We start from the raw sequence: 22,965 nt of genomic DNA, 5'->3' as shown, positions 1-22,965 counted from the left end.
GACGTGGCCCAGCCTGCTACCCGGGGGGCCCTGTTCTCTGTGGACCACATGACCAGTGAGATTCTTGAGAGTAAGGACTATGCCTCAGGTCCTCACTGCACGGTACAGTGCCAGGTACACAGGGCTGTAGAAACCTCATTATTGAAACCCTCTGTGCACAAGGTGCTATGCTGGGCTCAAGGGGAATACAAAGATGAGTCAGTACACCCTGCCCCAGCCATGAAAGGGAAACCCTGTGTGGCATCACAGAGGAGGCTAAAGCTGGCTTCTAATCTGAGCAGGGCCACTAATAGCGGGCCTCAGTTCTTTTATTTATTTATTTATTTATTTATTTATTTATTTATTTATTTATTTATTTATTTATTTTGTTGGTGGGTGGGGCGCACTGCACGGCATGCAGGATCTTAGTTCCCCAACCAGGGATTGAACCCGTGGCCCTGCAGTGGAAGCTCGGAGCCCTAACCACCAGAGAATTCCCCCTCAGTTCTTTTATACCTTCTGGTTCAAGAACAAATGCTGTGGAATCATTAAAACAAAAGGCAAAGGGTGAAAAGTACCAGAAAAGCTACCAAAAAAGTAATGTAAGGGCTTCTTCCCCAGGCTTCCCAATCTCAATGCATGGTGCTGCCCAATGGCCCAAGCCAAATGTCCTTGACCCTCCCTCTCCCTCGCCCCAAGTCCAAAGAAACATCAAATCCTATTTCCAAATTCTAGTTCCAAAATGCAGCTGAAATCCAACACCTCTCTCACCTGGTGCTGCCACCGTGGTCCAAGCCACCATGACCCCTCCTCTGGACTGCTGCAATCCACTTCCACAGTGACCTTTTCAAAATACAAGTCTGCTCAAGTCACTCCCTTATATAATACCTTTCAGTGACTGCCCCCCTTTTCTTAGGAAAACAAAACAATACTCACATCCTAACATTGCCTGCAAGGCCCTGAATTATTTCTAGCAGCTCTCCTCCCCTCATCTCACCTCAGGCACTTGGCGAAGTTCCTGGGAAGCCCGCCAGGCTCAGGCCCATACCTAAGCCTTTCCCTTTGCCTGGAATATCATCTTTGCGTATCAATCCTGATTCATCTTTTAAGTCAACCTAGACATTGTGGGTCTAAGCTAGAGTCTCCTCTAGTTCTCCACAGTACCAGTTACAATTATAATTTAAATATTTGTTTCTGCACTTCTTTTTTTAATGTCTAGTTGCCTTGCAGCTGTAGGTTCCATCTCAGGATAAGGAAATGCTGCATCTGCTTTGTTCCACTGCTGTGACCACAGCGTCTAGCAGAGTATGTGACTAGATGACTGACTGGCTGACTGACTGGATGGATGGATGGATGGATGAGTATCCAGGTAGGAGAGTAAGAAAGGCCCCCGGAAAGAACTAGCATGGAGAAGAAGATGGTTATGTTTGAGAACTTCAAGAGTCCCTGGTCTAGAATCGATGAGCTGAGATGTACCTTCTCTGGCAGTTCTGATCATTCAGGCTTCCTTTTCCTTCCTAAAAGTCACTGACTCAGCCCAACTTCATCTAAACTTCCCCTCAGCCCGATTTTCTGCCTGGGGAGAATGGCTGCTCACCCAGCAGTCCCGGCCTCTCTGCCCTTCCCGCTCTCTATCCTGGCCGCTGCCTCTCCAGTTCATTTTCCCACCACGCCCTTGGATTTATGTAACCAAGTAGCTGTGTGATGTTGTAAAACTAATTTGCACTTCTCCTTGGGCAGAGCAGTGACTGGAGCTTTGCAGTGGCCTTGAGAGGTAGAGGTGAGCACCTCACCCCATCCCCAGGTCCCTCTCAGACTCAAAACACGAATGGCCAGTCCCAGCGGCAAGGGCCCAGCACCGAGCAACTGTACCGTAACCCAAACCAAACGCCAGCCACAGAAAGAAATTAAAAGAAAAATCCTACCACTGTTGCAAAGTCAAGCTCCCTATCACATTCTCCCCATCTCCAGATAGAGGTCACTGGTTCAGTTTCCCTTTCAGCCTTCTGCAGGGCTCCGTCAGCACCTGTTTTCTTGGACAGGGATTGGGAGATGGCATGGCATTTCTCTTCCTGCCAAATTGAGGCACCCTAAGATGGAAGAGCAAAGGGGAGGTGCTTGCCCAGGTGTTGCTGCCCACTTCCCAGTTTCAGTGGTCTCGGTAGCATAAACTGGAAGACCTAAAGAGAATAAATAGAAAAAGTGTTCCGGAAGCAGTTGTGCGTGTGTGTGGAGTGTGGGCCGGGGAGGGGGGACCCTGTGTAGGTCAAACAGGGACTTAATAGTTGATATAAGAGGAGTGAGTAAACAGTTTAAAATAATAATAGCCACCATTTCTTGGGCCTCTACTATATGCCAAACACGTTGTGAAGTGTTTTGTACATAATGTTTCATTTAATTTTCAAAACAACCCAGTGAGGTGAGCATATATGCACCCGTTTTACAGATGAAGAAACAGGCTCCCTGAATCACACAGCTCCTGAGTGGCCAAGCTCCAGGATTGAGATGCTGATGCCCTTGCTTTGAACCACGACTCACAACTGCTTTCCTAGGACTAGGGATCAGAAAGGAAGGAAATGGGTTTATGGTGTGGCAGAGGGCTTGAGATTAGACATTAAGAACGTTCTGACAATGAGGGCTGTTTGGTGGCAGTCACAGTAATTGGGCTTGTTAGAGCTCTTCCTCTGAGGGCCTTTACGTGTAAGATGAATGGATGCTTCTGTGCCTGGCTGTTTTAAGGGAAGCAGTCTCTGTTCCCAGCACGGGGCTGTCCTGTTTGAACCGACAGCCTCACTGGGGCACAAGATTGTCACACTTGGAACCATTAGATTACAGAAGAAGATAGCACAGGATGTATGTCCCAATGGGGTGGAAGAAAGCAAGGGCCATAGGCAGGCAGATGCTATTGTGGTTAAAAGCAAGGGGTTTGTGGTCAGGAGGCTTCGTGTTTGAATCCCTGCTGGCTCCCCTACTTGTGTGACCTTGGGCATGCTACTTAACCTCTGGAAGCCTCGGTTTCCTAGTCAGTAAAAGGCAGCTAAGAATAGAACATACTTTGGAGGGTTGCCACAAAAATTAAATAAGATGATACATGTAAAGTGCTTGGCACAGAAGTTGGACGTAATAAGAACACAGTGAATGGGAGCTGCTATAATAATTGTTATTGTTGGAGTTCAGAGCCGGGAGAGAATAGTGAAGAGCTGTAGGTCAGTAGCTGAGAAAGTCTTCCTGGGAAACTCCAGTTTTGTCCTGGATCTTGAAGAGTTGGTCAGGCAAAATCCAAAGGAAGGAGAGGGACAGAGGGAGGGCTTACACAGTGGAGTGAGACTACAAATTCTCTATCCTAAAAGAAAAATCTAGTTTGATCTGTGGTTGAACTCAAGAAGGACATTGGTTATGGGGAAGAGGTGGTAGGAAGAGATGAGGTCTTCTACCCTTGTTTCCAAACACAGAATTTGAATAGAGACAAAGACAGCCTGCACCTAGAAAAGAAACCAAACACAGGGCTTCTTTGTTTACTTCTTCTGGGATCTCATTGGGGCGAAGAGGAAGGAGCCTAGGAATATGGCTGGGGGCAGAGCTGATGATGGATGGGGGACAGAATCTGAAACAAAGGAAGTTAGGAAATGTGGGTGAGGCCCTAATGACTCACATGAGAAGACCTATCTCTAAGGCTGGATTGGGATGAGTGTCCTGTCAGGCAGGAGGCCAGTTTTGAGACCCTGGGCACCTCTCCAGCCCTTCCAGCTCAGAGTGGGAAGCCCTAGGGGAGCAGTCTTTGTGCTAATCCACTGTTCTCTGACTGCCTGCCTTATCTCCATAATGGAGAGATAAACTCCTTTGGGACCAGGATGTTTCCCCAGGAAAGATGCTGTTTGTTTTAGATCCTCTAAGCTTAACCCTCTGTCAAGTACCAGCTATCCATCCCTGATATCAAGCATCACTGTGCGTTTGTTTAAAATGCAAATTTTCAGTTCTTTTTCCTAAGGAGTCTGATGGGCTAGATTTAGGAATCCAGGTATCTGTGTTTTTAACAAGCACCTAGGTGATTCTTTTGATAAGGCAAATTTGAAAAACATCAAGTTAGATAATCTCTTGAATCACTTTCAGTCTTAAATTTAGGCAGCAAAGTGTAGTAAGAAGAGCCCTGGGTTAGCAGTAAGGAGGTGGGTTCTGGGCCCCACCCTGCAGTTCCAGGGCATCTGGTCTGCTGGTGTCTTCAAGGTCCCTGGGTGCCGGAGTACCTGTTGTCATCTTTGGTACTAATAAGAACCCTGTGCTGGGGAAAACCTAGAAGGGAAGGAGCCTGCAGAGCAGAGGAGGGTATTCACCATCTGTGATCAAGACTTTGGAAAGAATAGGGGGACCTAGAATAAACAGAAGTGAAATGGACATCAAGGAACAACAGGTTCAGAGCATCCCCCTGGGGTTGTCTCTTCCGGGATTGGCCGGACTTTGTATGTCTCAGCAACTCTCACTATACCCAGGGGGACACCTAGGCCCAAAGAATTTTTTAAATGTGTCTAAAGCACACAGTTAATCAGAGAAAGCAGGAATCCAGATCCCTCCTGCATTCGCCCAGTTCATTGTTGGGGTGCATGGCAGGGCAGTCATACTTTCTTGGGGCTTGTGGGAGAGCCTCTGATGGTCAAGAGCATCTTGAATCCCCAGACATTCTCCAGAATGGCCTGGAATGTAACATTTCCCTGAATCTGCTTGGCCTATTACTGGGAGAGAGAATGGGGGTCTGGGGAGGTGGGCAGGTCTGGGGAAAGGTCGTGAATGGGGGAAGTGAGGGCAACGAGACAGAAAAGAAACTGCACAGGGGTTCACAGAATGCGGGCGCTTTGAGGGCCACCACGTCAGAGAGGTGCCCTGACTGATCAAGATTTCACACCTGACGGATGTCAACGCCAGCAGAACCCCAGCCCCTCTCTCCCGACCCAGGGCAGTCAAAAGGCTGAATGCGATGCGAGGTCTGATTTTGCAGAAGCTTTGTAGAAATTCGCTGCGTCAGAGAAACTAAAAGACCAAACAAAACCCCTAAAACACCAAGCCCGATTCTTTCATCCACGTGGCACAAGAACAAGCCAAAAAAAGGGAGGCGGGGGAAGAGTCACCCGTCCCGCCCCTGCTGGGAGGAAGGGATTTGCTGGGAGAGTCAACTCCTGGGCCAGCCCGGTCGCTGCCGGGCGCGGCGGGGAGGGAGGGCGATTGAGAAAGCCCTGTTCCCACAAGGCCGCCTTGCACCGGTCCCCTCGGCCCGCGCCGCCCCCGTCCGCGGCCGCCGCCGAGCGCGGGGAGCCTCCGCGGGCCCTTTAAGGGCCGAGAGGTGCGCGGTCTCTTTAAGGCAGGTCCTGGTGGTTTCTGTTTTCTGAAGGAAGTGACGGGGGGTGGGATTGAATGAAAAGTGCAAAACAGAGTCTGGGAGCGCCGGAGTTGGGGGCCGTGGGAGCGAGGGCACTGGGCCGGGGAAGCAGACGGGCCCTTGGAGCGCGGTGTCCGCCTCGGAGCCGCCGGGGGACGCGCGACGGAGCGCAGCCCACGTGCGTCGGCGCCGCGTCGCGGGCGCCCCGCGGCTGAGCCCCTCGGGGAGCCGCGCCCCGGCGCCGCGAACTAGCCTCCAAGTTAGGGCGAAGTTTGGCCGAGCCGCTCCCCGCCCGCGGCGCGCCGGGACCGCGAGGGCGGCGGCGGTCCCCGGGGATGCGCCCACCCGGCCGCGGCGGGGTCCCCCCGGCGTCCCCTGCGCTGCTGCTCCTGCTGCTGCCGGTGCTTATGCAGCTGCTTGGGGCGCCGCGCAGCGTGGGCGCGGGGACCGGGGCTGGCGCGCCGTCTGAGCTGCGGGTCCGCGTGCGGCTGCCCGACGGCCAGGTGACCGAGGAGAGTCTGCAGGCGGACAGCGACGCCGACAGCATCAGCCTGGAGCTGCGCAAGCCCGACGGCACCCTCATCTCCTTCACCGCCGACTTCAAGAAGGTGAGGCACCCTCGCTCGCCCCGGGGGGACCTGCGTGCCTGAGCGCTCCGGGGTCCCATTCGCACCGAGGCCAGCAGACGGAAGACTGGGCCAGGAGAAGGACGCGACTTAGCCAAGGTCACGCCGGGCTCTTATCCACACCTCTTTGCCCTGCTCCCCAGCGCCTAGACCCGGCCCTTCATTCTCCCGCACGAACTGCTCTGCTGCCTTTCCGATTCTCCCCTCCAGCCTTTCACTTCTTCTCTCTGGGTGACCAGGCCACCAGACCAGCTCCCCACTTCGTCTTTCAGCTCTCCGAGAGCCCTCTAGGTGCAGACCTACTTCAAGGGAGTCAATGTTAGCAACCCCGTCTCCCTTTTTGGAGTCATTTTCTCAGGCTCTATCAGAGAAAAATCCTGGGCCAGGCATCAGAGGTCCTGGGTTCTCGCTGTGTGACCTAGGGCAAGTTCCTTTCCTTCTCCGGGCCTCCTTTCTCACCTCTGTACAGAGCAAGGGGGTGGCGCCAGGCCTCCCAGCCCTGACATCTTGGAGGCTATGTACTACCTCTCCTTGTTTCACTTTCCTGGGCTGGGGAAGGGGGTTCCTGGGAAGAGCTGCTTGTCCCATGTCCCTCCCAAGCCGAGGAGAAGCCACTTCTCCTCTTTGGTCCAAAAGTCTGGGAAACTTGTAGCGGAAGACCTGGGGAGAGGCCCCAGATGCAGTCCCCAGGCTATGGGAGAGGTGCCACCTCTCACCCTGCTTGGCAGGAGGGCTGGCCAACCCCCAGTTTTGGCCTAGATTGCAGGGAAGTGGGTAGAGACAGCCTCTCCTCAGAGTGAGTGAGTGAGTGAGTGAGTGAGTGAGTGTGTGTGTGTGTGTGTGTGTGTGGTGGAGGGAACCAGTAGGGGGGCCTAGATTGCAGGGAAGTGGGTAGAGACAGCCTCTCCTCAGTGTGTGTGTGTGTGGGGGGGTGGAGGGAACCAGTAGGGGGGCCTTGCCCCCAGGATTGGGGCTGGGGTAGAGAGTGGAGGTGCTGGTCTTATCAGGAAGTGGGCCTGGAAGGGCGGCGAGTGACCAGCGGTGACCCAGCAGCAGGAATCCTGGAGGGGAGGAAGGTGGGTGAGGTGTAGGTACACAAAGGGAGTCTCCTGATCACCTGAAGTGCCCCTCCCCAAGTTCTTCTCCTGATAAAGAGGCCCTGTGAGGCTCTGTCTCTGGGGGAGTGGAGAGGTGAGGCCCATGACATAGGCAGCAGCTGGGGAAGCCCAGGGCGGTGGGACTGTTGCCTGAGCCATCTCTCTCTCCTTCCTCTTAGAGACTGGGAGCTGGGGGTGGGTGGGGGAGGGGGTAGAGTTTGGAGTGTCAGCTAGGGACCCAGCAGAATCGCCCGAAGATAGTACCAGGTGGGTGGGTGGTGACTCTGTGGACGGTGGAAGTGGGGCTTGACGGCCGATCTGTCCCTGGACTACTGAGTTTTCACTGACAAGGGATGTAGGGAGACCAGTGGCGGGTGGCAGGTTGGGGGTGGAGGGGCGGTTGAGTGTCGCAATGGGGAGGACTTTGCAACCCTTCCTCACTCAGCAGGCCCAAACTAGGTTCTCAATTCAGGTAGGGGCAGGTGAGTTTGTGTGTGGAGAGAGGGAAGCTGACAGGGCCAGAACACCCCCAGAGTCCCCACTTAAACTCCAGGGGAATTTTGTCAAGTCTCTTCTTTTCCTAGAAAACCCAAATAGTGGCCAGACCCTCCCCAGGAGACAGGGATCTAATCTTCCCCTCTGACCTTCCACTGAAGCCCTTTGTCCTTGTGAGTGAGCCTCAGGTCAGCCTATGAGTCTCCCACCTTCCTGCCCACTGCGCATTGTTCTGTGGCTTTGCTGAAACCCTAGAGAGACTTCCCCGACCCTGGCACCTCTCTGGCAGCCAAGGCTGTGGCTAGGACACCGGTGAAAGAGTCAAGGGGTAGGGCTCAGCTTTTATAGCCTCTAGCTGCAGCGTGGAAGATTTTATTGCTCTACCCTGAGGGCGAGGAGAGGGGAGAGGTGGGGTGGCAGTGGGGTGAAGGCCTGGGGATTGGGGCTGAGGGTGGAGTAGGAGGCTGACTGCCCAGTTAGAGAATCGATTCGGAGCTGATTGTAAGAGCCTCATTTTTATTATTTTTGTATTATTTTATTTTATTTTTTCCTTGTTAGTTATTTTAAATATAGCAGTGTGTACATGTCAATCCCAAACTCCCTAACTATCCCTCCCCCCAAACCTTACCCCCTGGTAACCGTAAGTTCCTTCTCTAAGTCTGTGAGTCTGTTTCTGTTTTGTAAATAAGTTCACTTACAGCATTTTGTTTTTTTAGATTCCGCATACAAACATTATTTCTCTTTCTCTGACTTACTTCACTCAGTCTGACAATCTGTAGGTCCATCCATGTTGCCGCAAATGGCCTTAAGAGCCACATTTTAATCCCCACCGTGGTTCAAACCACCACCCAGGTTTCCAGAGTGTGCTTTTCAGGTTAGCCTCTGACCCAGAAGCTGGCATTTCACACCCACCCCTGGCATCTCCAATTTCATCAGCAAGGGAGGGAATTGGGAGTGGAAGGTACCCAAAGGGAACCAGCTTTCCAAGGTCCCCTCTGACTCTGGGTTTCTCAGATGGCCTGGGGCAGGGTGGAGTTGGGGAAGGCTGGGAGTGGGGTGGAATAGCCTTTATCTCCACCCCAGTCCACTGTCTGCATTGGCCAGAGCAACTTTTATACGGGATCCTTCTGGGGTGGGTCACCTCTCTTGTTGCCCGCTTTGGCAACTTTCCACGAGAAGCTTCTATCTAGAAGTAATGACGTTTCCTGTAGGAAAAAGTCCTGGATGTGGTGTTTCTTTTGTTTCCTGTACCAAATCCATTTGGGGTGGTTTGGGAACAGTCCCTAGTCCACTTGGGAATAGTGACGTTGGCCATTTTGCACATTTGGGAGACAGTCCAGACTGAAACGAGACAGACCTGGTTTAACCCTGGGCAAGCTACCCGATCTGTCCAAGGCTTCATTTCTTCATCTGTAAAATGGGGATAATAATGGTACCGATCCCATGGCCATTGTGAGAACTAAAATGGGGATAATAATGGTACCGATCCCATGGCCATTGTGAGAACTAAACAGGGCAATGCATATGAAATACTCACTGTGTGTCAGCTGCTGTACTCAGTGCTCCAGATAGAAACCAGTAACTTTCATAATCATGGTCCACATCGCATCTCAACATGGACCTTCCCTTGTAAGCCTGAGTGCAAAGGGGTTGCATGACCAACCCAAAGTCACACGGAAGGTCAGCACTGAGCCTGGAAGAGCCTTAATCCTTCATCATAAGCTTCTCGTTGAAGCTCCATTTATTAGTCAGAGTTCTCCCGCAAAACAGAAATAATAGGGTAGAAATACAGATCTACAGAAAGAGATTTTATCATGAGTGGTTGGCTCATACGGTTATGGAGGCTGAGTCCCACGGTCTGCTGTCTGTAAGCTGGAGGCCCAGGAAAGCCCATGTAGTTCCGGTCTGAGTCCACAGGCCTGAGAACCAAGCGCGTTGATGTTGAGGGAAGGAGAAGATGGATGTCCAGCTCACACAGAGAGCAAATTTGCCCTTCCTCCACCTTTTTTGTTCTATTCACACCCTCAACAGATTGAATGATGCCCACCCACCCTGGTGAGGGCCACCTTCTACCCAGCCTACTACTTCAAATGCTAATATCTTTCCGAGACAGCCTCACAGACACACCCAGAAATAATGTTTTGCCACCTATGTGGGCATCTCTTAGCCCAGTGAAGTAGAAACATAAAGTTAACCATCACACTCCAAAATTGCTGGCCAGCCCCCTAGCAGGGAGCAGCCATCCCTGTCCTGTCAGTCTACTCAGGGAGCAGCGAGGCCCCTTGTGCTGGATGCAATGCAGCCCTCTGTCTGGATGATCTCAACACACACACACACACACACATACACACACACCCCACACACACACCACCACCACCACCCCACCCCACCCCCACCCCTTCCACCCTCTCTGTTTGCCTCTGCCGGGACGGGTCTCTAACATGGCCTGGCCCTCCCCACACTGCCACACTGGACCTGAAGCCAGTAAAGCTGTAACAGTAATCAACCTGCTCCAGGACATGTAGCCTGGAGCCCGGGCAAGGATGACGAACTCCGCAAGCAGCTTGGAGCTACCAATCACCACCATGAGTTACTGTAGGCCCTGCCCACAGGCTGCTGCCCATCAAGCAGGTCAGGCTGCAGCTCTCAAAGAAGTGACATAGCTCAGCGACTCCCAAACTTTGCTGCACATTTGAATCGCCTGGGGAGCTTTGGAAAACCCCGAAGCCTAGGCTGCACTCCAGACTAATTAAGTCCGACTGTCTGAGGGTAGGAACCAGGCAGCCAGATTTTTAGAGCCCCTGGTTGATTCCAATGAGCAGCAAAGTTTGGGAAGCACTGACATAGCTGCTCCAGGGAAGGAGGGACGTGGAGGAGGTTTCAGGTTAGACTGTTAAATGAAGGTAGATCTCAAACTCAGTCACTTAGTTGAAACCTGTCATTCTACCCACGATAGTCCCTAATGTGTTTCAACAGCATATTGAGGCTTCATTCTCTGTGCCCTCAGTGCAGGAACTAAAATTCATCATACACTCTCAACAAGCAGTGCTCTTCTTGAGAATCCAAAGCCTATGTATGTGATTATACCCGGAGGTACAGACTTACTGGGCATATTAATAACGGGCATGTCACCATCCCGGCTTTTGGTCTGACAGCCCTCTTGGTCCCTGTCCCCCAGGCTGCTGTGCCCGTCCAAGTGTCTCTTTCCCCTCTGTCTCCCAGTGTGAGTGTCTAAAAGCTGAGGGAGGGGATGAGTCATGTTCAAGCGGTTTGGTGCTGACTGGACAGGGAGGGTGGGGCTGAAAGATAAGAGAAAGTCATGAGCAGCTGTGCCGGGGTGGGGGTGGGGGTCATGGCTGCAACGGGAGGAAGGAGCCACATCCAAAAAATGCTAGAGGGAAGGGGTCAAGAGGGGCCTCAGGCTGGCGCCAAGATAAGGGGAGCCATATAACAGGGTGGATGAGCTCGAGGTCACTCTGAGGGACCCAGGGAGATTGGAAACTTGCACCCTGCCCTGGGCCCCGACGGGTGAGTGGGAGTGGGAGCCGAGGAAGGAACGGTCCAGAGAGCACCAGCGTCCCTGCCCTGGGGCTCCCCGTCTAGGTGGGGGGAGCAGCTTCAGCCTGGGAGAGGTAGTCAGCAAAGATGTGGAATGTGCAAATGGCCACGTTGCTGCCTGAGGCTGTTTATTCTAACAGGATATCACATCCCGGGGATTGCCAGGCCGGACAAGCTTTTAGAGTCCAGTCTCCCCCTACCCTGCCTGTGTTCGGTCCCTGCAGTTTGGTGATTTGTAGTAGGGGTATTTGTTGGAGAGGATGTCTTTGGGGGGAACAGAGGGCAGTAGAGGTGCTTACAGGAGAGGCCCAGAGTTTTTTGGTATCTAGGGTATTTCCCCACCCTGGCAGTTCATGAGAAGTCACCAGAAAGAATGATCCGGCTTGTGTCCATGGGACCCTCCGGTCTAACAGCAGTCCCTCTGCCATGTCTGAGGAATTCCTCCCCGCATCAGAGATCGGCACCCCTGCCCTGAGGTTCAGCCCAGCTCCTGGAGTCTGGCAAGCATCTCCCACCCCCCAAACGCTTATGTCCAGATGGAGTCCTGGCAAAAGATCCCGGGTCAGGCAGTGAGGACTGCCACCTGGGACAAGTAAGTGGCCTGTTGGGATGATGGGGAGAGGCAGAAGTGAGGTTCTTCCTTCGAGGCTTCCCAAGGTGCACAGAGGTGGGGATGGTAGAACAAGAGGCCAGCTTTGAGGTAAGAATCACATATATCTGAGCCGTCAGGTCACACACTGACAGTCGCTTTCACACGCCTGGCCTCATTCGATCCTCACCACTACATCACGCAGCAGGCATTGCTTCCATTTTGCAGATGTGCAAACTGAGGCTCAGAGCTATGAAGCAACTTGGATGAGATCAATAGCTAATGATCCAAGATTGGGACCCAGGGAGCCTTCCACTCTATTCTGACTGCCTGTGCTACTATGGCATATAAATGGGCTCCTTCTAGAAGGCTGAAGAAACCTGAATAGGGGAGGGGAGAAGGAAGAAGGAGACTGAAAAAAGCCTTGGTGCAGAGGAACAAATCGACAGAGAAAACCTCCTCTGTACAGATTTGGGCTGCGCCCCTCCCCCAGGCTCATCACAATCCCCCCACCCCACCCCTCCCACGAATTTTAAGTTTTGACCCCTTCACTGTGCCCGAGACACTCCCCGTTCCCCTCCCGCCATGGCCTCTGGAGAGGTGGGGGGTGGGGGTGAGGGGACCATTTTTAAAACATCTCACAGATACTACTGAGCACTCACTGTACATTTTCCTGCCCTTTACCAAGCTGTGTGACTTGACAGATCCCTTAACCTCTCTGAGCCCCAGGTTCAGACATGACACAGACACAGTGTGATGCTTGCAGGTGTGTTGTGAGAAGTGAGTAAGAGGCCTCAGCGAAGCAGAGGCCAGCGAAGGCACGTGAGGAGAGAAATAGCAGTTCTAGCCAGGGCCCCGGCCCTCCTTCCTCACGCTGTTAAGCAGATGGTTCCTGCTCTGGGGACCAAAGCATTATTGGGACTCCCATCCTTTCGCTGGCAAGCATTGACGTTGCTGCCACCAAGGTTCCCACGAAGGGCTGGGGGCGGGGCAGGCGCTGGGGCTGGGAATGCAGGTGAGAGGGAAGCGTGGCGCCCCCCTCAGGAGCCCTGAGTCAGCAGGACGTTGGGGCGCAGTTGATCCGCATAAAGCCGCCCATTGTTCCTGGGGCAGTCGGGACCGTGGCGACCTTTGGGATTTGGCTGACAGAGCACTGGGGGCACTGGGAGCACTGGGAGCGGGCAGGCGGCACTGCCCCCAGCTGGTGGTGGCACTAATGTCCCGGAACAAGAAGCCTCTGTCCGGGCCCAGCCCTGAGGGTCTGCAGGCATCTCGTAATGGGAGCGGCCTACGTCCGGGGCACCGGCCAGGGAATGCACTTGGCCTGGCTTTGGGTTGAGTCCATTTGCCTCTGTACCTGCTTGGAGAGACAGGGCAGAGGGGCCAAGGTGCCCCTGAGTGTGCCCCGGGGCAGCCAGCACGGGGAGAAGAGGGCATTGGTTCCTGGCTGCCCCTCCAGCGCGACCCCTCACCTCCCCAGTGCAGTGAAGTTCTCTCCTCTCTAGCCATGAAGCAGCCCCGGCCAGGAGCAGCACAATAAATACTTGGGTGGGCTCAGCCCGGGCCTCAGATCACACACTCCGGTGTGACGACGGGAAGGAGACCAAGATGGTAGAGGAAACTCCCAGGAGACAGCGTCAGCCGTCCAAGGGCAAAGAGGAAAGGGGAGTTGGTGCTTTGTGGAGACCCTGGAGAGGTGGCCTTCAGCCTGGGCTGTGCAGCCACCGTGGCACAGAGGTGGGCTGGGAGAGGGGCTTTGAGGAAAGGGCAGCTCCGCCATCAGGCCCTCTTAGTCTTCGGGTCCCCTGTGGTGCAAGGCTGGGCTGGCAGCAAGGTCTGAGAGAGGACAGCCCCCGCCACCGCTCCCCACTGGGGGGCTGAGGAAGGGCCCTGGGAGGGTGGGGAGCTGGGAGCTGGTGACAGGAAGGCAGCAGGAGGGCAGAGGAGGAGGGGAGGTCGGCCAGGCTGAGGCTGGGGCAGCGAACACAGGAGAGGATGCCTACGAGGAGGTGTGCGTGCCTTGAGGCAGGGGAGTGTAACAGCATGTGTGCAGAGGCTTGTGTGTGAGATGGGGTGTGAGACATGGCGTGTGAGACTTTGGGGGAATTCAAGGAGGGAGGGAGGGTGTGGGAGAGACTGTCGGAAGGAGGTGGGCCTGTGAGACAATCTGTGAGGGCTGCCACGTGTGACTGAGAGAAAGGGGGAGATGGGGAGGCTCCCCGGAGACGCTGTGAGGGAGGAAACGTGCTCATAGGAGCAACGGTGTGACGGAGAAGGGACCGCGCAGCCGAGCCGCAGCGTGGGCCCTGGCGGGAGGGGCCTGGGGGGCCTGGGTGCCGCTGGCTGAGGGGTGGGAGACGGTGGGAGAATCAGCACGTCTGGGTGAAAGATTATGGCCGTGGGACCCATGAATGGGGGAAAGCAAGTGTCTGTCTGTGCGTACAGTTACGATTCGACTTGGCTGCAAGTAACATAAAACCCCACAGCAGCCGAAGCAAGAGAGAAGTTTGTTTCCCTCTTTCAGTCTTATCTAAGGCTGGAAGCCGCCCGTTGGGCTGATATGACAACGTCACGGTCATCAGCTCTCCGGAGGGCTCCGTCTGTGGGGTTGCCACCCGTCCCCAACACTGAGCTTTCCCTGGAGCTTCTCCCCAGGAAGGCAGCAGCAGAGGCCTGGCACGGGCTGTCTGCTCTGGGAAGTGCAGAGAGCTGCCCCCTGCTTTTCCCAGAACAGCCTTTTCTCTGTGAGATACAGTGGATCTCAGGCAGCGTGGCAGGGAGTGGACGCAGAGAAGAATAGAATATTTGGGAAGGGGCTCGGCGGGGAGCTCAGAAGAGCAGAAAGATCACTGGATTGAGTCAGGAGATCTGGGCTCCTGGGCCCGGCTCTGCAGCTGTGTGACCTTGAAGGTCACGTCCACTGCTGGAACCTCACTGGAGCCTGAACTAAATGATCCCCTAAATCTTCTAGAAGCCCAAATCACAGCTGTAGGACGACCAGCCTGCAGAAGCCCAGTTACAAGGAAGCCCAAGAAGGAAGAGCTGTCTTCTTTTTGGAGGCGAGGGGGTCAGTGGAGGCCCCAGAGCACTGGTCCGTTCGCTCAGCTCTGTGCCAGACTCTGAGGATACTGCATAAATAAGTGGAGCCCCTGTCTGGGGCTGCGGCACAACACGAAGGGCCTGGGGGACTTGTTGCCCGGGCAGAAGACGCCACATGAGGATGGGGCCCTCTGCCGAGGCGCTTCGGTCAGATGCACACTGGCCCAGCACAGCTCAAGTTTCTGATTCAGCTCTAAGCCAGAGATCCATTCATGTCCGACCCTGGCTCAAAACCCAGCGATGATGCCCAGTGATATGCTAGGTGAAGCTCAGGCTTCTTGGCTGGGCTCTCAGACACTGTGCCCTGCCCTCCTGCCTGCCAGCCTCTTCCTTCCACACTCAGCCCTCCCCTCCCCGGTACTCCCCTCACTTTCCTCGGGACCCTGGCCTGCTCTTGTTTGCCCACTCAGTGCTTCATTTATTCATTTCCAGATAGGTACTGAGTGTATTCAGGGGGCAGGGATACCCTGCAAATAAGATACTATCCCAGCCTCAAGGAGTTGAGTCTGGAAGGAAAGAGATCATTGCAGACACAGTGGGATTCGTGCTCTGGAGGCTAGGGGTTGGGCCTGGTCCACTCGGCTGGAGGGTTGGTGAGGGCAGGGGTGATGGATGCATTTGAACTGAGTCCTGAAGGATGATGGGCAGAAGGGGACAGCTCATCCCTGGCAGAGGTATCAGCTCATGGAACGGCACATGGCCTTGCTCATTCTGGGAACCGCCATCTCTTTGGTTCAATGCTCAGAGCTGTCAGCAAAGATCTGGATGCCAGCCTCTGGGGGGTACACTTTATGGTGAGGACAAAAGGAGCCTTGGAAGGGCACTGGGCCAGATTGTGTGACAGTAACGTGGAGGGCTGGATGGGGTGGGGGCATTAAGAGGCCTTCGTACCTTCCCATCTTCTGTACATGCCTCTCTCTTTGCTAGAAAGCCACCCATCCTTTGACTGTCCAGAACCACTGACATGTCCTTCGCTCTAGGAAGCCTTCCCTCCCTCCACCCCTCCCAGCCCCATCCCTAAGGGGGCAAAAAATGCTCCCTCATCCATCCTTTGCCCTATAGCATTTTGCATAAACCTCACCCGAGGCCTCATCCTAGTGCGCTGACTTCAGTTGTAGGTCAACCTCTCCTATGAGCCCCTTAAAGACAGGAGCCTTGGCCTTGGTCTTGCCCACTCCCCTGCCCCGCCCTGGCGCCTGTGAAGGCTCTGCCCTGGGTGATGCTAATCAGTGCTCTCCCACAGATTTGCCGATTACCTGCAAGCTCCAGCAGTCACCTGACTTCTCTGGGCCTCAGGTACATCTCTGGGAGAAACATTTTTTGTCCTGCCTCTGCAGGTCTGGAGTAGATCACAGCTGGAGCAAGGCCAGGGATTGCAGCAATAATAGAGGAACTTAAGGAATCCAGCCCACTCTGTTCTGAGACCTTTCACTCATTTTTCCTCACAGTAATCCCTTGGGGTGTAGGTATTGTGAGTTGTACTCATTTTACACATGTGGAAACTAAGATACAGAGAGGTTAAGTAACTCCCTCAGGGTTACAGGGCTCGTATCAGCAAAGCCAGGATTTGGACGCGGCCAGCACTGGCTCCGGAGCCTTTGCTCTTAACTACCGTGCTGTTTGGGAACCTTAAAACCACCCCCAAAGGACTTCAGCAAATGCTCTCTCCGTGGCCATACCCTCTGTGTGGCCCAGTTTCAGCCCTGGTACTGTCCACTCCGCTTCTTCCTGGTGGCCTGGCTCCTGGTGGGCTGGAGGCTCCTGGGAGCTCATGGGAGAAGAAGCCTTATAGAAACTGCCCATCTTGGGAACCCTAGCCTGAGTCCTGGGCCTGAGGAGCCTGCCATGGGCTCTTCCCCAGCTGTGTGGTCTTGCCTTGGAGGGTTAGGGCACCTCTGGGTGGATCATCCCAGGGGACTCTCGGGCGAGCAGGAAACCTGGGGGCCAGGCATGCATCTGGCCTGGGCTTAGCATCTGGCCAGATGTTCCTTGGAGCAGGGAGACCTCTCCCGCTGCCCTGCCCTCAGTGCTGGAGGGAAAGGGGGCCCTGGAACCTTAGTAGTGAGTCTAAGGTGTGGGGAGTAGAAGGTGGGAGGGACACTGGTCATGATGACGGAGCCAAAGAGATCCAGATGCTTGGGCTGCTGTCTTCCCTCCCGGGGCTCAGCACGTGGAGTAAGGTTTCCCGGAGACATAGGATTAAGAAGGCTGGAGAATTCAGGGCTTAAAGAGGCTCTGGGCAGGGCAGCAGAGGGCGTAGAAGGGTGATCCTGCGTCATCTTGCCCTGATGTTTGCGTCAGATGCTGTTGTCTGTTAGTCACCCAGAGCCTTGAATAGGAGCCGCCACGTTCCCAGGGCAGGTCTGCAGAGGACATACAGACCAGCGCCGATGGGCACAGCTGGAAGAGGGCACTGCCTTCTCATCCTGGCTCTACCACTCGCCAGCTGTGTGGCCTAGGGCAGACCACACGTTCTCTCTGGGCCTGAGCTTTAGTTTCTTTAACTGGGCATCAAAGAAATTGGACTCGTTGATCTAGGACACAGCTGTGCATTGTGGTTGTGAGAGCTTGGATTTTGGAGTCAGCCTGCCTGGGTTAAAATTCTGGCTACATTTCCTCTTGGTCCCATGACCTTGAACAAGTTATCCATTCCAAACTCGGTAATAATCATAGTTCCTATCTCCTTTTGTTACAAAGATTTTAAACAGGATGATACATCCTTTTTGACTCATGGTAACAATGACTTGTCCCTTCCAGTTATAAACTTCAATAAATCTTTGTCCTACACAAATAAATAGGAGATATAGAGGAAATCTATTACAACAAAAAAATTCTCATCCCCTCGCTCCACCCCCAGTCAAGTTCCCATTTTGGTAGCGTTTTGTTCTTGTTGTTGACATTGTTGTTTAATACAGAAGCAGGGAAAATAACAGATTCTGTTCGCCCCCTGGTCTGGTCTAAAAGTTCAAATTCTTCCTCCTGCTAATGGTAGATGGGTGATATCCAAGCAATGAGGCCACTTGGGGCATCCCTCAGACCACAGGCAGTGACACGTGCCTGTGGTATTGGAGAAGATGCTGTGAATATACCAGATGGGTCCTTTTAAAGGGTCATTGCTGAAATTACCCCCGAGGTGGAATTTGGATCCTGCCTGGGGGTCCTGCCAGGGACATCCGCCTGACTCAGCCCCGGGAGGGAAAGTCTGGTATCAAGTCTCACCTGGCAGGAACTGAGCCCAGAACAGAAAATGCACAAGTGTACCAGCCTCCAGTCTCTCCTCAAACGACCTGAGGGGGTGAGATTGGATGGCCCAGGCTGGCGGGGCAAGCAGATCCCAGCCTCCTGGCCCGAGAGTGGATTTCCTGTGGAGAGGAAGCTGAGATTATCCGAGCTCTGATTCACTTTGCCTGCAAGTCTGGGACCATGAGGAACCTTATGGAACCTTTCTCACCAGCTAGGTCTCAGTTTCCCTTTCTGCAATCTTGGTGGAAAATCTCCCTGGACACTCCCAGCCCTCAATGCTCCAGAGATCATTTACGGTGAAAAGAAGTAGGGAAATGTCCTTGTAGAGTCAGAGGACTCCCAGAGGGCATGGGGGTTTGTGTGAGGACAGCACTGACTAGTTTCAGATCACCTGGGACACTTGCTGGTCACCTGCAGTGATGACAGTGGCCCCGGCTAGCCCCGCTGAGCACGCACTCCGGGCGGACATTCTGCTGTGCTTTCCCCCCACACTAACTCATTTAGTCTTCACTGTAAGCCTCCAGGTAAAAGTGGCATCATCCCCATTTCACAAACGAGGCTTAGAGAAGGTGGGAGATAGACCTGTATGCCGGCTAATACAGTGTAGACTTGGAGTGGAACCCTGGGCCCCTCACTGCCTGTACTGGAATCCAAGGGGGACCTTCAGGCCCTGTTTCAGAGCATTTCACTCTGGCACATGGACAGTAAGCGCTCAGTGCATGGGGGCTCTCAGTGGGCGAGGCCAGGGCACGCACATTGAAGGATGCGTAGCTACACAGGGCTATATCCCCTCCGGGCTGGTGCAGGGCCATTGGGGTTCCTGGTGGAGAACCATCATTGTGGCTTGGGTTCCTCCCAGGCAGGTGGGCTCTTGACAGATTCAGACCACTTCTGACTGGGACCTGCTGACTTCTCACCGCGAGCTGTTAGCCAAGGCACAGAGATGGGTGAGAGCAAGGGACACCTCAGGTGCCCAGGGTTCCAGCAGCCAGATTGGGAAGGGGACCTGATCCCACCACCCTTCTCCCTTCTCCTTCTGCACCCGCCCCCAGCCTCTCTGATTCACGCAGTGCATCAGTGACAGGAAAGAGCCCTTGGCCTGCTGGTAATGCCACTAGTAACCCCGAGGGGAAAGGGGAAGTGGAGAGGGAAGGGGAAAGGTGAGCCATCCCAGCTCCCTCAGGCTAGAAGGCCGACGACTGCCCTTAACCCCACCCTGACCCCACTGCCTGATCTGAGATGCAGGTGGCTAGGAGCCTGGCCGACCAGAAGCTCCGGGGGCATTCTCCCCAAACCTACTGAATGCGAAAGTCAGCGAGAGAAACTCTAGAATCTGTACTTGTAAAAATGCAGCCCCCCCCCCCATGATGCCGTAGTCAGGTGGTTGAAGGGGCCCTGACTCACCCTGATCAGGGTGATATGGGGGTACCACCAAGGGGAAGCATCAGCTATGAATGAACCAGGAGCCAAAAGGGGTGCTGTTTCCTTTAAGGTGACGTTCTGTACTTTTAAACAATTTTGTTTTGGAAAGCTTTCCAGCAGTTCACTATGTGAATTTTCCAGGAGGCTTTGGAACATCTGGGGTATGTTCTTTCTTTTAAGTCACAGGTTTAAACGGGAAAGAGAAAAATTTCCAGGCCAGCAAGAGGGAGGCGTCTATTGCAGGGCAGCGTCCAGGCCTGTGTCCTCTGCAGGGTCTGAGCTGAGCACTGGGTGGGCTGGTGAGGAGGCCCCACCCCCCTCTGGCCGGTTCCCATTCTTCTGCTTTCTCCATCAGGATGTGAAGATCTTCCGGGCCCTGATCCTAGGGGAGCTGGAGAAAGGGCAGAGCCAGTTCCAGGCCCTCTGCTTTGTCACCCGGCTGCACCACAATGAGATCATTCCCAGCGAGGCTATGGCCAAGCTCCGACAGGTGAGTGCCCACCCCAGACCTGCCCCAGAGCCCTCACCCCTGCAGCTGACTCCTGGCCTGGACCCTACCCCAGCCCCAGTCTCCCACCCAGCCCCTGACCCACCTGATCGCTGGCACCCCACTCTTACACTCCAGTCCCGAACCCCTTAAATATGCCAGACCTGACCCCATAACCCCAGATCCCTAATCTGCCCTGAACCCCCATCTCCCAGATTCTGCCAGTCCCCTAATCTCAGCTCCTCCCCGTTTATGATGGAGGCAGGTCGGATCTGCCATCAGGCCCAGGGCCACCACTCATCATCCCGGTGACGCTGGACAAGTCACCTCGCCTTCAAAACCCCTATTTTCTTACTGAGAGATGGGTTATGGTGAGAATTAAGTGGGATAGTGCATGTTAAGTGTTCAGTGCAGCCTTTGAAACCCTCAGCCTCTTGCCCTGCTCCCGGTCCCTTCCCGGACCCCGGGCCTCTCCCCGGCCTCATTTAAGTTCCCTGAACTATCCAGCAGGAGCTGTCCGAGGCCCCTCCCTTTTACCTGCTTTTCCCAGAGTGACTCAGTTGCCTGGATGTTGGAGAATACAGGGCCCCAGAGGTCACTGACCCTGGGACAGTTCGCCTCGCCTGCCCACCTCCAACGCCACCCCCCAGCAACGTGTCAGAATTCTCCCTCAGGCCCCAGACAGAGGTCAGCCCGGCGGCCGCTGGCTGAAAAGGCTTGACTGCGCCCTGGGTATCCGTTTCTCCGCCAGTTGGAGGGGGGCTGGGTGCCCCTTGACTGCCACCCTGCCGGTGGCCCCAAGGATCCGAAGACAGCCGGCGTGGGCTTGTCTGACTCTCAGCGACCAGGGAAAGAGTGGGCAGGGGGCCTTGTGAGGCCGGGTGGGAACGGCTCTTCTCCACGCAGAAAAATCCACGGGCAGTGCGGCAGGCTGAGGAGGTGCGGGGCCTGGAGCAGATGCACATGGACGTCACCGTGAACTTCAGCCAGGGGGGCCTGTTGAGCCCCCATCTCCGCAACGTGTGTGCCGAGGCCGCGGATGCCATCTACACCCGCCAGGAGGACGTCCGGTTCTGGCTGGAGCAAGGTCAGCTGGGTGCTGCCCGCTGCCGTATCGTCTCAGATATGATGGGGAGCAATGATGAGATATGGGGGGTCTAAACCCAGCTGGGACTGGTCAGGGAAGGCTTCCTGGAGGAAGTGATGCCTGTGTGGCTCTTTACTGAGAGGAGTCAGCAGATGAAAGGAACCAATTCCAGGTAGGGACGCGGAGAACTGTGACTGTGCTAGGCCCCAGGGAGGGAATGCCCAGGCAAAGCCCCCCTCATCCCTGCCCTTCGTGAGAACACAGATGGAACCTTCTGTCCTGGGACATGGGCACAGGAACCAGGGTCTGGATGGGGCCCAAAGATGCCCATTCCCACCTGCTACCTCTTCGGCCACCTCTCAGAGATCAGCTCCTCTCTTTCCCTTCACACCTTCCCAGGATCCTTGAGAACGCCTCCCATCTTTACACGGTCCCTGCCTTCCCGGCCTAGGGGACCTCACTGCTGGCCCATCTCTGGGTCACCTTTCCCAGGACTGTCCTGAAGTCAGACAGACCTGGGATTCAGTCCTGACTCCCCTACCTACTGTGTGACCTCAGCCAGATGGTTAAACCTCTCTGGGCCGGTTTTCCCATCTGTAAAACAGGGATGATAACACTTAGCCCATAGGGGTGCCAGGGTGACTGAAGGGGCCATGCCAGGAGGCCCCCCCTCCCCCATCCCTGACCTCCGCCTTCTCCCCCAGGTGTGGACAGCTTCGTGTTCGAGGCCCTGCCCAAGGCCTCAGAGCAGATGTCGCTGCCTCGCTGTGGGCAGGTGGGGGACCGCGGGAAGCCCTGCGTCTGCCGCTACGGCCTGAGCCTGGCCTGGTACCCCTGCATGCTCAAGTATTGCCACGGCCGTGACCGCCCGACCCCCTACAAATGTGGCATCCGCAGCTGCCAGAAGAGCTACAGCTTCGACTTCTACGTGCCGCAGAGGCAGCTGTGCCTCTGGGATGAGGACCCCTAGCCAGCTTGGGATGAGGGGTGGTCCCGGAGGCAGCTGCTTGGGGCCCACTGCTCCTCCCCCAGCCGCCAGAGGGGGTGGCCACCCCCTTCCCTCCTCCTAATCCCGGAGCCTCTGCCCCCCCGACTTGTCACTGTGAAAAGGGGTGTGGCACGGCAGGGGTTAACTCATGAAGGCAGCCCCCCACTCCCATGGGGACGGAGGGAGAAGGGGGTTCTCCAAGCTTGCCACCCCCATCTCCCCTGAAATGTTCGCTTTCAAGCAACCAAAATATGACAGCGTGACTCTCCTATTTAACTCTTTGCAGGTTTAGACCCTGGAAGGTGTCGATGCCTGTGACACCCACCTCCCCACGCCCAGCCCCCTGCCCCACCCTCCAGAAGGAGCTGGCCCCTGTGCACCTTCCCACTGCCCAACAGGGAGGGGATCCTTGCCCCAGAGAGGGGGCAGTGCCGACAGCGGATCTCAACACATTCCTCTCACTACTGGCCTCTGAGGCTGCCCGGGGCCAGCTGGGGGCCCCGCACCCTGAGACAGACCGCAGGTGCCTTTCCACAGACCTGGACTTTGCCAAGGGAGCTGGAGCCGGCTTGCACCCTCGAAGCAGAAATATTTTTGTAAGGTTTTGAGGCAGGGAGGGAGCATGAAGTATGAGGAAAACTTGAATCCCAGATTTTTAATGCAAAGTATTTATCATTTGTACCAGAAATAAAAGTTTAAATTTTTACTTGGCTGATAGCTCTAGACTCAGAGTTCTGAGAGAACTTTTGGCCAATGCTGCCACCTGGTGTCAGGAGAAGTGTCCCTGTGCTCTTGGTGGCCCATCTTGGGACAACGGCTCCTAAAGCACCTACTGTGTGCTCAGCCTTGTGTTGGGGGGAGAGGATGTAGGTGGGGGTGGGTATTATTAGGAAAAGATATGACAAAATTTATGCGCTTAAGAAGATG

General features: G+C 54.9%; 1 protein-coding gene across 1 annotated transcript; it reads left to right on the top strand.

Moving 5' to 3' along the window:
* The first annotated feature begins 5,142 nt into the window (after positions 1–5,142).
* On the top strand, positions 5,143–22,761 carry OAF (out at first homolog). The gene is made up of 4 exons (XM_081238715.1): positions 5,143–5,955; positions 19,832–19,966; positions 20,870–21,050; positions 21,755–22,761. Exons 1-4 carry the CDS (start codon positions 5,683–5,685, stop codon positions 22,018–22,020), a joined length of 855 nt encoding a protein of 284 aa, XP_081094841.1. The 5' UTR covers positions 5,143–5,682; the 3' UTR covers positions 22,021–22,761.
* The last annotated feature ends 204 nt before the right edge of the window (positions 22,762–22,965 follow it).

This window comes from Mesoplodon bidens, assembly GCF_964165515.1.
Source record: "Mesoplodon bidens genome assembly, chromosome: 7".
NCBI lineage: Eukaryota > Metazoa > Chordata > Mammalia > Artiodactyla > Ziphiidae > Mesoplodon > Mesoplodon bidens.
This window is presented reverse-complemented; position numbering and strand designations above follow the sequence as displayed.